At 41.4% G+C, this 17,214-nt stretch overlaps 1 protein-coding gene across 1 annotated transcript in view; it reads left to right on the forward strand.

Moving 5' to 3' along the window:
* The window catches only part of DENND5A (DENN domain containing 5A), a gene marked incomplete at its 5' end in the record, with an annotated part of 95,965 nt that overhangs the window by 27,340 nt on the left and 51,411 nt on the right, over positions 1-17,214 (forward strand). The window contains 4 exons of the mRNA XM_014517200.1: positions 4,592-4,663; positions 5,289-5,398; positions 6,925-7,585; positions 12,299-12,486. Coding sequence (XP_014372686.1) covers positions 4,592-4,663; positions 5,289-5,398; positions 6,925-7,585; positions 12,299-12,486 — 1,031 coding nt within the window. The remainder of the gene's footprint in view (positions 1-4,591; positions 4,664-5,288; positions 5,399-6,924; positions 7,586-12,298; positions 12,487-17,214) is intronic.

The following is a 17,214-nucleotide window of genomic DNA, read 5'->3' on the forward strand; positions in this document are numbered from 1 at the left end:
CTCTTTCCTGCCTATGCAGGGGGTCGGACTCGATGATCTGTTGAGGTCCCTTCCGACCCTAACATCTATGAATCTATGAATCAACCCTTTAACTACTATATGTACAAAGTATATATGTCAGTAAGCTTGCTGAATGTGCCATAAGTAAATTCAGATTGTCCAGTATATATCAGAGCTTTATAACCAGGTCAACAAGGATATGGGCAGAAACCCCTCTGGAAAAGGTCAAGGTGTAGTTATTTGAATGTCCAAATAACTACATCTTGACCTTCAGTCCAGAGGGGTTTCTGCCCATATCCTTGTGTGTATGTGTGACAATTTCTTGTCTCCGTCTTGCCAGCATAGGTTGTTGTCTTTCCTCTTTTTTGTGCCAGGTGGGATATGAGGAAACTCAAGTATGTCTAAGTGCAAGTCTTCTGGGCACTGTATCATTTGCTTGGGCACAATGGAACAATTACCCAGATTTTTGCCAGAATGCTCAGAGAGGCAGTCTAGAAGGTGTAAATACCTTTTCCTATGACAATTCTTCTAACAGGAGGTTTACCATGACACAGTAAAGAACTCTTACATTTGGAAATTTGTAAGCAGGTTAAGAAGGATGTGGGCAGAAATCCCTCTGGACAATTGTAAGACTATTTTGGGGTTGATCAGAAAGTTTTTGAAGGAATTATGATGTATGAAGTGCATATGCCAGCAGGTTTGCTGAATGTGCCATTAGTAAATTCAGATAACTATAGATGCACAGATAAGCCCCTGAGGCCACCTGAAGTAATAATTTTAAGACCATGTAGATAATATCAGAACGGATTAGGCAATTCCTTTGTCCCATGATTCCAGGCACCACAAAACGTGTATATTGGTTCTTAATGGAGCAGCTTAGACTCTACCATGGTTGTGGAAAGTAGCTGTTTTTACAAGACTGTCCTGTTAAAATTACATGAAGTTGAAGTTTGTCCTAGAGGACAGGTTTGTGGTTTGTTTTACATTATAAAAAAGCCCATCAGTCAAGTGTATTTGAAGATAGTCAGGTGGGAGGTTCTGGGCAGCCTCTGTCAACAGCATCAATTTTAATGGCCACATTGTTGAGCCAAGTTTCATTTTAGTGTGAACTTTTCATCTGAAACTTTTTGCTGCCCTCTGATATTTAGCTGCATCTTCCTTAGCACTGTAAAGGTGGATGGAGACTGAAATCTTACAATCCTGTCAGTATCTGTAAAGACAAGTAGCCCTTTGTGATTTTCTGTCTAAACAGGTAGGTCTGCCCTAAGAGAAGATGCAAACACTATTCTAATGAACAAGAAGAAAAAGCCGATGAAGAGGGGAACAGTTGTAGACTGTCCACTTAGATAATCTAACTGTGTCAACCACTTGCATTCTAAACTGTTCCAATTTTGCATATTAATCTTATTCTTCTTCACATAGTGTTCTTTTAAAACAACTAATTTTTGCAGTTTCTTTTGTCAACTTTACATCCGAGTCTGGGAGCGCGGGATGGGCAGCTGGGGCTGGGATCCTGCAGAACCAGTGCAGGGACATGTGGGGGGCGGATCATGGCTCTACCCTGGCCCTGTGCTGCCACTGCCCCAGGATCCCAGCTCTGCCTGCATGCAGCCTCATTCCATCTGCCCACCCAAGCATTCCCTGCTCATGGGAGTCCCAGGCTGTTCTCTGTGGGGGGATCATACCCATCCACCTGCTCCTTCTGGTGCCCCTCGTGGTGGGTGTGGGGAGGCCTGGGGCTGGGTAGGATAAATTTCCCCCAAACCCCCCCCCTGACCCTCCAGCCCAAATAATTGCCCACCCCTACCTTAGAGCCTGTGTATTGTCTGCAATGTATAGCCAGCAGTCAAGCACCTAGAATCATACAGTACCTGTGTGCCTATATAATACAGGCCCCAGTCTCTACCTACTCCTGTAACATACTGTATTTCATCATACTGAGGCATGTTAAGATATATTTTGAAATGTGCTGACCTGAAATGAACTGCAAGGAAGATGTACTCTTTTTTAGAGGCTACATGTGTTCCCTGTGATAGTAGGAGATCTGTTAACTCATTTTCTGGAATCACCGGCTAATCTGATTTTTGCTTTAAAAGCTTAAAGGTGAAGTCCACATTTGAAATTGGAAACTTCCATGAAAGGAAGAAATTACTTGCTTAATAAATGTTTTTACTTGAAGAACTTTTAACTCTGCTGTAACTCAGATCACTAACCAGAGCTTACGATGATTTTTTTCCACCCTTCCTGTTTGATGGGATAAGTAGAAGGAAGCTTGTGAAAAGAAAAGCGGGATCTGGCCATTGTAAATGTCTTAACTGTCATGAGGATGAGGATATGAAACAGTTTGGATACTTGGGCCCTCATAGATGTTACAATTATGTTGTAATTAATGTGTTTTTGTAGAACTATAAGATTTTAATTATTTTTGTAAAGAGAGCTATAATCTAAAATTTCATCTTTACCTGGAGAGAGATGTTTTCCTTTTCTGGATAGTTTCCTTTACATACATTTTGATCAGTGCCTCCTCAGTGATGTCATGATGTTGCTGTTTGCTCCAGAATAAAATGGTTTCAATTGGTTTGCAAGATTGATCATCTTGAATGAATAATCCAATTAACAGGAGCTGCCTGGCCCAGAAAAGTGTTTTTTTTTTTTTTTTTTTCCCCTCTTCTAAATGTATGCTACTTGTGGCTTAGAGAATCTGGTGCTTGTGGGAGGTGGTTTCAAAATATAGGAGAAAACTTGGCTTCTAAGTGGTTTTCTTCTCTCTCAAATATATGGAGGAAACAAAAAACAAACCAGTTTAGTAAATGTCTGTGTTTTTCCCCAAATTACTTAAAAGCTGACATTACATCATGCTAGGCAGACATAACTATAGAAACTCGTAGGTGTGTTTAGCTTCCTGCCTTAATTTTAAAAGCCTGGCTTCTAGAAAGTTATGGTTTTTTTAAATTTTGTTGCGGCAGGGGAGGTTGGAGGAGAAAATAAAGATCTGGGGTGTCATTTAATTTTTCTTTGACTTTTTTGACAGTGACAGCTTTTGTCTAAGCCTTTGGATTCACCTGCATTTCAATTATTTTTTAGTGTTTGCAAAAATGCTATTATTACTTAAATTTTCCTGTTGATTCTCTTCCTCTGGATGATCCTCTTGTTTATTATATTTCAGTGAACTTTTGTCTTTATTCTCTCTTCCCAAATGTCCCAATTCATAGCATCCATATTTTGTAAACATGCCTAGATAAATCCCCCACTGCTTTTTATAAAGAAATGCATAAATAAAAAAGCATCTAATTACCCTGCTTAACCTATTTAAGGTAATTTTTTTAAAGCTTCTGACACTGCAAGTTTGTGGATATTTAAATATGTGGGCTTAAATTTCCCAGATTCTGTATGATTTACGTACATATCATAAGAAGCGGGGAGTGGGGATCCCTGATCAGGACAGCACTTAAAGTAGCTCCCTAGAAGTAAAAAAATTACTCATTTTTCTGAATTGAGGCCATTATTAAGTAATTCCCAAGGAAATAAAATTTTAAGTTTTACCAACTGGCTGTTAATGGTGCACCTACAATGTCTTGTTGTATGCCCAAGGTATTTCAAGGGATGTGACAGCATGCTGTGAAACGTCAGTGTTGTTGTATGGCGTAAAGATTTTAAGCAATTTTTATTCAATCCAGAAATGTTATTTTAAATATTACTGTAAAAGTACAGAACAAATTCCACCAATTCCAAAATCAACTTCCTTTGCTACTTAATTACTATGTCCAAGATAATAAATGAGGGTTTGAAATAAGGGTTTTTCCCTTGTTATAGCAGGTGTTGCTGAAATTGCTGAATTTATTTAAAGCATGTGATTTCATGCAATTCTGTGTGATTGTTGTAGCAGCTGTCAACAGCTGCATGCTTATCTCGCTAATTGTATTCTACTAAGATGGCAAAGTTTATTTTGGGAGGATTTTTTTTTTTAAAGCAAGTATTCATGGGAGCTACTCTAGAAAGACCTTGGCTCCAAGGATTGGTTCACTTTTCTTTGGAAAATGCAAAAGCTTTAGATAAGGTTGGGCCCCACAGGTCTCCCCTTTACAGATGAAATTTACCCCTCTGCAGTCCTCTTTAAATATTCAAAACACACTGATATTTAGAGGTTTTTGAGTGATCCTTTGCATGAGTTTTTCATCATGTGGTTCACTGTTTAGGGGCATTTTTACAATATACCTTTTGAAGTGTACTAATTTAACTTGTAGGTATAACTATTATAGTGATATCTTGGACAGAGAAGAAAAAACTAAAGTATGTGCATGTGTGTGTATTGGAGAACAATTGAGATCTCAGATTACAAACTTTACTTTTTAGCTCAAAATTTCTCTACTTGGAAATATTTGTTGGTGCTTTTGCTGGCTTTATACAGTAATGTCCCACTTTTTTTCATCTGTCTAGGAAACATGAGGAAAATATGCCATCAAATCTCTTGTGCATGTTCATTTTGTATGGAATATTTTTGTATTGTACATTGGTTACTACTAGCTATATAATTCCTTGGAAGTACACACTATTGAATTGTAATGCAGTGTTGTTTTTATTTGTTATATAGCATTATGCCAGTATATTCAGGCCTCTAAAATCCGAGGTGGTGCCGGCCGTTTCATTTCAAGTGCAGCAGAAGGTAAAAAAAATTAAAGAAAAACAGCCTAAACTTTCTAGTTCTTCTGATATCTCCTCTTTACTGGCATTTTTGTGGCCTTTAACCTCTTAACTTTGTAGAGTCTTTCTTTACAGATGACTTTTTGTAATTGATGGATGAATTTTCACTGTTTCAGAGAAGAAGGCTTTAAAAAACCCCAAACCCTCAAAATATTTAGAAGTGATGTCACTTGTCTGTTTTAATCTCTTTGCATCATCTTTGTGTGCCTTGTCTGTGCTTTTCTTTAGTAATAAATGCAGATTAGGTCTTGCTGTGCTACATTTGAGTTACTTCAAATCCTGCATGGAGCTTATAAGGCTTCTGCTAATAAGCAGAAATAAACCCAGTAACCGTAGACAAATTTGAGAATGTTCATTTCATGAAAAGCACAGATAACGTTTGTACGCAGTTATTGACGGTGCTAATACTTTTCAATCTAATTACATGCTAACTAACTCTTTTGCGTTTTCTGTTTCTCTTAAAGGAATGTGCGCACTTAATTCGCTTATCTTCACTTCTGCTTACTGACATTTTCTCTAGCCTTGTAGGGAACAGCTTGGAAAGAGAATGAAATTGTTGAATTTGGGTTTTTTTCTTTCACTTTCAGGGGAGAATTTTGAACAAACTCCATTAAGACGCACATTTAAGTCCAAAGTTCTTGCTCGTTATCCTGAGAATGTAGAATGGAATCCTTTTGACCAAGATGCAGTGGGAATGGTCAGTATCATGTCAAGTGGTTTGTTTGCTTTTTTCCACTTTGTTTTTTTTAATAATACTATTCACTTAGCTGGACATATTTAATTGTTATAGTTATTTCTGTGATATTATATATTGATAGTGGCAAAATAAAAAGCTACAGTTAATCAATATGTTGCTGTAAATCAGGGGTGAGCAATTATTTGGGCCTGGATGCCACATAGGAAGTTTTGTTGAGTTGTCCGGAGCTGAGTCGGCATCCCCCCACCCCTACAACAATTCACCACAACTCCCTATGTGTGGTGGGGCTGTGGGTGGGCGGGGAGCAGTGTTTGGAAATGGGGTGGGTGGGTAAGGCTAGGATCATGAGGTAAGGTCACAGAGTAGTGACAGCACAGGACCGGGACCTGGGCCCTGGGTAAAGCCAAGATCCGTTGCCTGCATGCCCCCACAACAGGTATGAGTTCCACGGACAGGGGTGTCTAGGAAGTGGATTGCAGCCTTGCCCTGGGCTCCAGCCCCACGCTGTCACCGCCTCACGATCCCAGCCCATCTTGGGGGCAGCTCCCCACACACCTCGCACGCATGTGTGTGTGGAGGGACAGCATGTGTACATGTGGAGATGGGGACTGCCTGGATGCTAGGTCCTGGGAGCTGGCTGGGGGTGAGAGCTGGAGTCACGTGTGCAGGGGCAGGAGCCTGGCTGAATGGTGCAGCCGGGGCAGGAGCAGAAAGAGAAGTTGCTGCTGGATCCAAGGGGAGCTAAGCAGCACTTGGGCAGCTGCCGCCACACTGGGAAATGGTAAGCTGTGTGTGCTGGCCATATCCGGGGTAGGCGGACGCGGCTGGGAGTGTGGTGCAGGCTGCCCTGGGTGGGGCTTGGCCCCATGTGGAGCACCGCAATGGGCCTGATCCAATTGATCGGTGGGCTTGCTCTGCCAGCCTGAACCAATCTGCACAATACCAGATCCAGCCCACAGGCTGTTTTGCCTGCCTCTGCTCTAAAGTATGTAGGCTTAATTTTTTAAAGGGACAAATCCCATCTTTTTTTATACTGTAAAAAGATTTTTACCACTAGCAGCTTTTTTTTGCCACTTATTCTGTGGTATTTCAGAGAGAAATAAATAGAAATCAGTCTCTCTTGGCTAATGATTCTTTCTTTTTCTGTGTTTCTCTATTCCATGGCATGGAATTTAATCACTTACTTAAATTTTAAAAGTAATATTAATGATAAAAACACTTCATGTATACAGGTTGAATTTTCTGTTCCTGTTAAATGACAAAAATTCTGTGGACTTTGGTGGTAATCAGATGTGGCTTTTATTTTGAATGCCTCCATTCTGTATAATTGAACTTTCATTTTAATATGTTCAGTATATTATATTAGTATCTTAATATTTTACAGAATATGTATGGAGGGAAATGAGATGTCATGCCAGCCTACAGCTTTTTAAATTCTGTCTTAGCCTAAAATTCTGGGGGAAAAAAACAAGCAAAATGAAATTGGCATGTAATCTTTCCCACTTTTTTCTTCCTTTTTTTTGTAGCTCTGTATGCCAAAAGGGCTTGCTTTCAAGACCCAAGCTGATTCCAGAGAACCTCAGTTCCACTCATTTATAATCACCCGTGAAGATGGCTCACGGACATTTGGGTTTTCTCTCACATTTTACGAGGAAGTTACCAGCAAACAAATCTGTAGTGCAATGCAGACTTTATATCATATGCACAATGCTGAATATGACATTCTTCGTACTCCATCCACAAATGACAAAGATATCTGTGGCAGCATAGATGACTGCAATGGCAGTTCTGTATCAAAGCTCCAGCGTTTTAACTCATACGATATTAGCAGAGACACACTGTATGTCTCTAAGTGCATTTGTTTGATTACTCCTATGTCTTTCATGAAGGCTTGTAAGAAAGTATTAGAGCAACTCCATCAAGCTGTGACTTCGCCTCAGCCACCACCATTACCATTAGAAAGTTACATCTACAACATTCTGTATGAGGTTCCTCTTCCTCCAGCAGGGAGATCCTTAAAATTTTCAGGTGTTTATGGACCAATTGTCTGCCAGAGGCCAAGCACCAGTGAACTGCCACTATTTGACTTCCCAGTTAAAGAAGTTTTTGAGTTACTTGGAGTAGAAAATGTGGTTCAGCTCTTTACTTGTGCCCTTCTGGAATTTCAGATACTGCTTTATTCACAGCGTGAGTACTTTTGTTCTTTTTTCTGTGAGTTTAATGGCATTAGTTTTTAATAAAGGTTCAAGTAAATAGCTTTAATAAACTTTCATTGGCATGCCACTGCTGTCAACTAGATCTAAATTCAGGCTTGTTCAGAGGTAAAGGTCCTTGGTAGCTTTGAAAATTATGTGCTTTGTTCTGATGCCTAGCTTTAGGCATTCCAGATTTTAAATTTGTCCTTTTTGATAACATCCCAAAGGTACGGAAACCACATAAAGCAAACCCTAGAGTAGCCTAGGCTGTTGATTTACAACATAATCTGAGCCAGCGTGGTCCTTACCTTCAAGAAAGGGAGGAGGGATGACCTGAGGAATTATAGACCAATCAGTCTGATGTCCATCCCTGGAAAAATCCTAGAGAAAATTGTCAAAGGATCCATCAAAATCAGACTAATGGAAGGCACGCATCTGAATGCCAGCCAACATGGCTTTGTGACTGGCAGGTCTTGCCTTACCAACCTCATCTCCTTCTGTGACCAGGTAACACATGCCCTGGACAAGGAAGATGACATGGATTTCAAGAAAGCCTTTGACCTAGTTCCCCACGATGTCCTTGTGGTTAAGCTGGGGAACTGTGGCCTTGATTATCTTATGGTCCAGTGGCTAAGTAACTGGCTATGGGGTTGGACCCAAAGAGTTCTAGTTGACGGGAACAAATCAACGTGGCACAGGGTGACCAGTGGAGTCCCTCAGGGCTCAGTACTTGGGCCGGTACTCTTTAACATCTTCATTAACTATCTGGATTTAGGAGTCAGGTGCAAACTGGCAAAGTTCTCGGATGACACCAAATTGTGGGGGAGGGCGGTCACACCGCAGGACAGGCTGCAGATACAGGCTGACTTGGACATGCTCCCAAGGTGGGCTAACCAAAACCTGATGGCCTTCAATGTAGAAAAGTGTAAGGTGCTGCACCTTGGTAGGAAGAACCTTCAACATACTTACAGGCTTGGCAGTGCTATGCTCACTAGCACCACGACTGAAAGAGACTTGGGGGTCTTGATTAACCACAAGATGAATATGAGCCACCAATGCAATACCGTGGCTAGAAAAGCAAAGCAAACTCTGGCGTGCATCCGCCGATGCATCTTGAGCAAAACCAGGGAAATCATCCTCCCACTTTCCTCAGCCCTGGTGAGACTGCAGCTGGAGTACTGTGTCCAGTTTTGGGCCCCCCACTTCAGGAGGGATGTGGAAAAGCTTGAGCAAGTCCAGAGGAGAGCCACTCGTGTGATCCAAGGCCAGGAGGGCAGGCCGTACGAGGAGAGGTTGAGGGACTTGGGACTCTTCAGTCTGGAAAAGAGAAGGCTCAGAGGGGACTTGGTGGCGGCCTACAATTATATAAGAGGGGTACATCAGGAGCTGGGAGAACAGCTGTTCACCAGAGCTCCCCAAGGGATAACAAGGTCTAACAGCCATAAACTCTAGGAAGGCTGACTTTAGACTAGACACAAGAAAAAGGTTCTTTATGGCACGAGTGTCCAGGGTCTGGAACAAACTCCCCCCAGAGGTGGTGCAAGCACCTATTCTGGACTCTTTAAAAAACAAACAAACAAAAAAACCATGTGGATGTTTGTCTTGCTGGGGTCACTTGATCCCAGCTGACTTACTGCCTATGGCGGGGCGGGGGCTAGACTCAATGATCTCAAGAGGTCCCTTCCAGCCCCTAATGTCTGCAATAATCTGTTGGTTTCTAGTGTTTTTTCCCCATCAAGTTATCATTACAGTAGGTGGAATGTAAATTTAAAAAAGAATATATGAAATGACTGAAGTCCTTCCTGCCTCTTCGGAAAACTCCTTATGCACATCTACCATATTCTACATATACAACACAGTGGTCAATTATACAAAGTAATAAGAATCCAGGGGATCTTGAAATATTAGAATGTGTATGTACTAAGCTGGTGTGTGTGTGTTTATAATTTGGGACTGGGCATGAATTGCACATGGTCAGATCATTAGTAAACTTACAGCACTATTGCACTGAGGTAATACATTTGGAATTGTTATGCTATGTTAACTACTTCAAGTTGATGACATTATGTGGGTTTAGAAAACTATAATTATTCTGCTTACTGCAACTTCTTAATTTGGAGGTAATTAAAATACACATCCAGGAGGAAAGTTTCTTCATCTCTGGCTCAGAAATGGGTTGCATGTCTTTCTCACCCTCACTTCCAGTTTCAACCAGTAATTCCCCAAAAAAGAATTATATATGTTAAGGCTGTCTGGTAAGTAGTCCTAGAGATGTGCTGAGTAACAGATGTATGTAGGTGTGGTCAGTTGAGATGAATGGAAGAGAAAATACTTCTGCTGTGAAAGGGGTTCCAGACAAAGTCCACCTTTTCAGGCAATCATTAATGCATCTGCACACCTCAGCTGATAGACTTTGCTTTCTTCTCATTTCCTAGGGTAGTTTAACCATTCTTGGACTGAATCTTGGTATGAACAAAGGTTGAAATTTAAAGAGAATTAATGGTGCAGCAGGAAACAAGGGCGGCAAGGACTTTTTGTTTAAAACAGAACTGATTGTAGTAATTTTGCTTATGAGTTGTTGTTTTTTTGGGTGAGGGGTGAGTTTACACCTGAATTACACTAGATAAATTGTCTTCACTTACTGCAGGATAAATCACTGCAAAACACCTGACACCATGGTAACTCCTCATGCCCTTCCCCCCAGCCAGCTGTACCCCTATCTCAATTTAATCTGATTGCTTGTTAATACTCTGTGTCCATGAGAGTGCCTTTGTGAGCTGTGCTGAGTAGCTCTTTGATGTGTAGATCAGGTAGAATACCTTCACTGGAGGTGTCAGATGGCCGGCAGGGAGGTAAAAAAAAAGAGGACCCAGAGGGACAGTCTTCCATCTTCAGCTCCCTCTGTGCAAAAATAAAGTTTGTTTCCTACCTATGAGGACTCTTTATCACCTTGTACCATCTACACTTTTCCCAGAGCCTGACAAAGGGACTGTGATCCTGAAAGTTTGCAGAAAAGGACGTTTTTCTTGCCATTTCCCAGTTGGTCTAATAAAAGGTATCATTTTGGAACCAAGAATTCTAGTTTTTTGTATGTTTTTTTTGTCTCAGACCAACATGGCTATCTCATACCACATTACTTCTCATTTGATTTTGGCTTGTGTATACCCTCAGCTGCTTTAAGGTCATGTAAACCAGATACTAGCTCTTTATTTTAAATATTGGGAGTTTCCCTTTTTAAAGCTAAAGGGGTTTTTCAGTAGTGTCTTCAGCTTTCCCATAACATGATTTGAAACATCATGTTGGAAGATACATCAGCAGGGTGACTGAGATATCATAGAATCATAGAAAATTTGGGTTGGAACATCATCTCAGTTAAATACAAGGATCAAAGAGGGGTGGTATAAACATTGTATGGCACTGTCATGAATTGGAGATGCTCTTTAAAAGCTTGATTTGATTACAGCTTACAGGGACAATTTCAGATGGAGAGTGTGTGTGTGTGTAAAGAAAGGCAGTAATTTTAGGGAGAGAAAATATTCAGTAGCCTGAATTATGGAGACAGTGCACTTGTAACAGATATGCCCACAATGATCCTCACAACTTGATCTAGAGTTTCCAGCTTCTCTACATCCTTTATTTTTAGAAGCAGATCATAGCTTTGTGAAGCTTGGTGAATGCGCTGCTGCCGCCCAGGTGCGCAACTGCTAAACTACACATCTGAATTTGACTTTGAGAAGGAAGACACTATTAAACCCCCCTGCCCCCAGCTCCTCATTCTTGCACATGTATATAGCTTGAGTCTTGACAATGTCCATGAATGCTTTCCAGCCCACTTCTGTAGAGGCAGGAGTTTCTCAGCAGGTCAGTTGAACCATCTGGACTTTCTTATGCTTCTCTGCATTGAACTGTTGGCCCTCCCCAGTTCTTCCATTACTGATTCTTAATAGAGTCTATAAAAGCTGTGAGAGGGCTTGCTAGGGCTGATTATATATTTTCATGCACAGAAAAGATTAATTTGGGCATAATGATGATGCCTACCACAGCAGTAACTGTGTAGTCAAAAATTGTTTGGAAAGCGTATTGCCCGTATGCAGTTATCACTTTTTAAAAAGCTTCTCAGCCCTCAGTGTTTAATTTGAACATCTGGAAAGAACTAGGACTACAATTTTTTTTATAAAATATAAATGAAGCTGATCCTCATCTTGTATACAGTTGTTTGACATAAGTGGAGTTCTGCTTGTGGTAAGAAGTGTATTGTACTAGTTTGAATGACTAAAATTTAAAAATAATTGTTTGAAAGCTAAAAGGTAAGTCATGAACAAATTGGAATTAGATTGAAAATGCTGCTCTGCTATTCCCATAGCCTCTATAAAACTACCTCTGCTCAAAGTGGTGCTCTGTCATTTTGGCTATAATGGAGCGACTTTGTGAGAATCAGGACCAACTTTTCTTCTTATCTTAGGACTTGTAGAATGAGCTATATGTTCAGCCTGTTCTTAATTATCCGCATTGAACTCATAGCTTCAAAATGTGCTAAGGCACTGAAGAACACTTTTCATATATGACATCTAGAAGAAAGTGCGCACTCTCCACAATATATCAGCTAAAGAAACTATTCAGCTGCTTAATTAAAACCAGATAATATTATAACAGCTGGCTTGTTTGCACTTGCCTATATTTCTTTCACAAGCATTGTCCTTTTTAGATTACCAGAGACTGATGACTGTGGCAGAGACCATCACAGCACTGATGTTCCCATTCCAGTGGCAGCATGTATATGTTCCCATTCTTCCAGCCTCACTTCTTCATTTCCTAGATGCCCCTGTCCCTTATTTGATGGGCTTGCACTCCAATGGACTGGATGACAGGTCTAAGCTGGAACTGCCTCAAGAGGTGAGTGCTGTTTGGCTGGATTGATAAATATTTTTACTTTCATACTAAGAAGCGAGAGGCTAAGTGAATGAATAATAAAATGTAATAAGTCATTTGAAGTGGTAACTTGCCTTGGGAGGCTTTCCTGGTTCCTTTGGCATGTGATAAATTTTATTGGGCATGGATGACACAACTCAGTTACACACAGCTTGCTTTGGGAAGTGATAAAGCTTGTGGATGTGATAAAGCTAAACTTTTGAATCTCTCAGTTGTCTTTAGTTCTGTAAAACTACTGTGAGGAAAAAATTATTTTCTTTGCATAGAAAAGCCAGCATTAATTTGTAGCTAATAGATGGTAACTGCGTGATGATAATTTGCATTGTGTCAGTACCTAGGAGCTGGGACAAGGAACTTGGTTCTGATTGCTCATCTGTCAATCTCTTGGAGAGGTGGGACTTCTGGGGCCCCTTGGCCAATTGTGGGGCGGGGGTGGGAGCACTGCACTCTGCTGCAAAAACTCTTCTCCCTCTCTCCACTACTGAATTCGTGCCCTTTCCTGGTCCCTGGGGAAAATCCATCCTTAACCCCATTTGAATGTGAAATGGCAAAATACTGGAAAATGATCTGGCTAGGCTGATGCCCATAGACTCCTGACTGTCTTCATTGTTTTAGTTGCCTCTTAAAATTAGCAGGAATTTGGCAGACATACTTCTTACCGTCAAGCAGTCCTGAAAGAGTTTGACACAGAAAACTTTCTAAAAAGGCTTCCTGATATATAGGAATGGACATTATCTGTGAACTTCTAGTTTAGTCACTGTGCCAACTATTTGCTGTTTTTATTCAAATATCTGTATGTCAGTTAATGTTATACTTTATTCATTTTCTTCCCCCTCAGTACTAAAAAGTAAGACTTCTTTCCCTGAAAACTGTCATTTTAAAACATGCCTGGTGGATTATTTTTTACTGCTGATAAACCTAAAGTCTACCTTGATTCATACTTTTGTTTATCTTTCTTTGTGTACCAGCATCCTTAATAACACAAGGAAGAACATGCACAGCTCTGAAAACAGTTAGTTATTTTAGTTTACTTTTGCTAGCAAATGCCACTCTTGTGGCATTAGTTCAATTAATATAGTTAATATTGATTTAAAAAAAAAAAAAAAGTTTCATAGGCTGCTTGCAGACGGGGGGAAAAAAAAAAACTCCAACCCCCACTCACCCACTTTACCGGAAGAAGCAGCATGTTACTTCAACCTGGCTCCTCAGTGTCTGTAAAGATTGCACGCTTAAAAGTGCCAAAAAGGCCCTCTGATCTAATAGCTGATTGTATTGGCCATTAGATGAAAGTGCCAAAAAAGCCCCACTAAAGCACCTGATCTCTACAGATGGTGGGTGAGCCAGATCCAACTAACATGATGCCTCTTTTGGGCACATGCTGGGCTCAGTGTGGGACCACCTTGAGTTTAAAGTAAAGCACCATTGCTTTGATTTTTTTTTTTTTTTTTAATGTCTGCAAGCAGCCATAGTGGCCAGCTGGTGATCTGACACTTTTTTTTTTTTTAATAACAGCAGCAGAACCCTGTTCTAAATCCACCAATCCATGTATCAGATGAACCATATAGTTTTGTAATGTTACATGTTGAAATGCTGTTTGCAGGCATGGGAAGTGGAGTTAATTTAAGTAAAATGGTAAAGCAATGTTCAGAATCAGCCTGTCATATTTTACCTTTGTTGATTTACCACACTGGTAATGCTAATAAGGTGATGATTAAATATGGTTTTTGTGTTCAAAAACATTTTTTAGAAATACAGAGAAGACCCAGTTTAGTCACAAAGTACTGCATGTTTTCTTGTCTCTTTCTATTCTTTAGTATTAAGAAAGTTTGTGGATATCTGAGACTTTTAAAATTTAGGGTTGTCTGAGAATGTAGCTGCCTGTAAGGATTGTATTTTAACTGGTGTGTCTGTGATCAGAATTCCCTTCTTTGCTAGAAGCTGATTTCTCTGTTTCCCCCAGCAGAAATGAAGGAAACCAATGGTATAAATATATTGAGGCTAAAAACCTGCATTTTTCTATCTTTTGGGGATTCTCACCCTGACATTCCATATCCCTAACTCTCCTTATTTTGTTCTCTAGCCTGCCTGAATGCTGTGAGATCTTCTGAACTGACCTAAGACGCTAGCAGGCTTCAAGTGGTTTTGTAGCCATAATGGGCCAGGAAATATGAGAGGCAAGGGTTATTTTTTGTGATGTCTTTTTATCGGACCAACTGTGTAGTTGGCGGAGACATTAGACAAGTTTTTAGGTACAAAGTACAATCTGAGATTTTTGTGTCCCAAATCTTGTTCAGCATTTCTCTCAATTATGCAGTTGGTCCAATAAAAGATACCACAAAAGAAACGCTTGCCTCTTGGAATATAGGAACTGAAGAAAAGTGGCTTGCAGAGCTCAGTGATGCACATCTATTTTCCCTCCTGTTCATTACTGTTGGAAGCCATATAAAAATGCCTTGGTCATAGAATCATAGAAGTAGGGTTGGAAGGGACCTTGTAGATCTTCAAGTCCGACCCCCTGCCTGGGCAGGAGAGAAACTGGGCTCGAGTGACCCCAGCCATGTAGGCATCGAGCTGCTTCTTAAAGACCCCCCAGGGTAGGAGCCAGCACCACTTCCCTTGGAAATCGGTTCCAGATCCTAGCCGCCCTAACTGTGAAGTAGTTCCTACAGATGTCTAATCTAAACCTACTCTCCAACAACTTGTGGCCGTTATTTCTTGTTATCCCGGGGTGCACTGGGGGAAACAAGGTCTCCCCCAAACCCTTCTGGTCCCCCCTAGTGAGTTTATAGATGGTCACAAGGTCCCCCCTCAGCCTTCTCTTGTGAAGGCTGAACAGGTTCAGGTCCCGTAGCCTCTCATTGTAGGGTCTGCACTGGTGTCCCCAGATCATGCGGGTAGCCCTCCTCTGGACCCTCTCAATGTTGTCCACATCCCTCTTGAAGTGGGGCGCCCAGAACTGGGCGCAGTATTCCAGCTGTGGCTTGACCAGTGTCGCATAGAGGGGGAGGATCACCTCCTTGGGCCTACTTGAGATTTACCTGTGGATGCACAATAGGGTCTGGTTAGCCCTGCCGACCGTGACCCCGCATTGTCGTCCCATGTTCATCTTGGAGTCAGTGATGACTCCAAGATCCCTTTCTTTTAGTCCTTTTTGGTCCTTTTAGTACTTCATGCTGTTGGTGTGCAACAGAGTGGGAATGAAGCTCATACATTTGAATGAATTTAAGCATTTGTTAAGGAAAAGGTATAGAGCAGGGGTGGGCAAAATATGGCCCGTGGGCCGAATCCAGCCCACCAAGGGATTTTATCCAGCCTGCAGCAGGTTTTTCTGACATTTTTTGGGGATGTAGTGGGCCTGGAGTAGCATGGTGGCTGGACTGTTTCCTGGCAGCCTTGGTGGCATAGCTCCTTCTGGCTGCTGCTGCCAGTGTCACTGCTACTGCCAGCCCCAGCCTCAGTGTCCAGGCACTCTGGTTTGTCCACCCCATACCCACTGCCAGAAGCAGTGGACAGAGCGGGTGGGGTCTGCATGGAGACCAGCCCAAAACCCCAGTGAGTAGGGTGCACTCGGCTGGGTGGATGGGATGGAGCTGCAGATGGGCAGGAAGCAGCTTCTGGGAGTGGGACAGGCTGGTGGTGCCAGGGCTGGGACTGGGATTGCAGGGCAGTGACAGCATGGTGCCAGGGCTCAGGGTAGAGCCACAATCTGCTTCCTGCCCATGGAAATGGCACCCATTGCAGGGAGTGGTCTGTTTAGCAGGGTTTTGTCCAGGGCATGATTAGTGGCTATGTTAAAGGCTTCTAAAGAAACCAGTGAAAGAAAGGGGAGGAGCTGTACAGTAAAAAGCTCTTCTAGGAATTGAGAAGGAAAGAAAGAGAATGCAGCTGCTCCTAACATTACTGCTTATGTATGGTTTCTGTATCAGTAATGCACATCAGAGTGGTGGTTACATGAGCTGTTTTAAAACTCCCCACTCCAGCAAGCAATGAAATATAACTGTTTTTGATGAGTCTTTTAATAACTAAGTCACGATAATATTGCAGCAATTTATCTGGGACATTTCATGATATAGAATTTGTTTGTTTCATTTCTTTCTGCGAGGTGAAAGAGTTGGAGCATGTTGGGAAGTTAAAATGGCAGCAATTACCTAGAAATTAATTTAATGTGAAAATAAACATTTCCTGTTTAATCAGGGGGTCAGAATAAAATAGCGTTTTGCTGAGAAGCTAGTTTTGAATGAAGTGTTTCCCATGATCGTGGGCAAAAATCAGTACCAAAAGTATATCACTCTGCACATTTGAAAATTAGGTGGTTTTGTCCTACATCACAATTTTTCCTTCTAACATATGTCTCTTCAGTATTCTTATTCCAACCTCTGCAAAGATTATTATACTTCATAAATTGTCAGCGGTGGTGATCCCTCACAGTCGAGGATGGTCACTCCCATGGGCCAAGTAAAGGACTGTAGATGAGTCTATTGATGGCTAAGAAGGCCGTTCCTAGAGCCGCAGACTTTCTGGCAGATGCCACAGGTACTAGTTAAAGGTGTCACAACCCAAAGTTGTGGAGTTTTTAATTGTGTGTGTGCGCTTCGGCACCGCTAAATTATGTTCCCGCTGAATTGGAGCTCTTTTGCACGACGGAGTGTTCTGTTGTTATGGAGAACCCGCGTGCAGAAAAGTGTTTCCCGC

This window comes from Alligator sinensis, unplaced genomic scaffold (assembly GCF_000455745.1).
Source record: "Alligator sinensis unplaced genomic scaffold, ASM45574v1 scaffold502_1, whole genome shotgun sequence".
NCBI classification, from domain to species: Eukaryota; Metazoa; Chordata; order Crocodylia; family Alligatoridae; genus Alligator; species Alligator sinensis.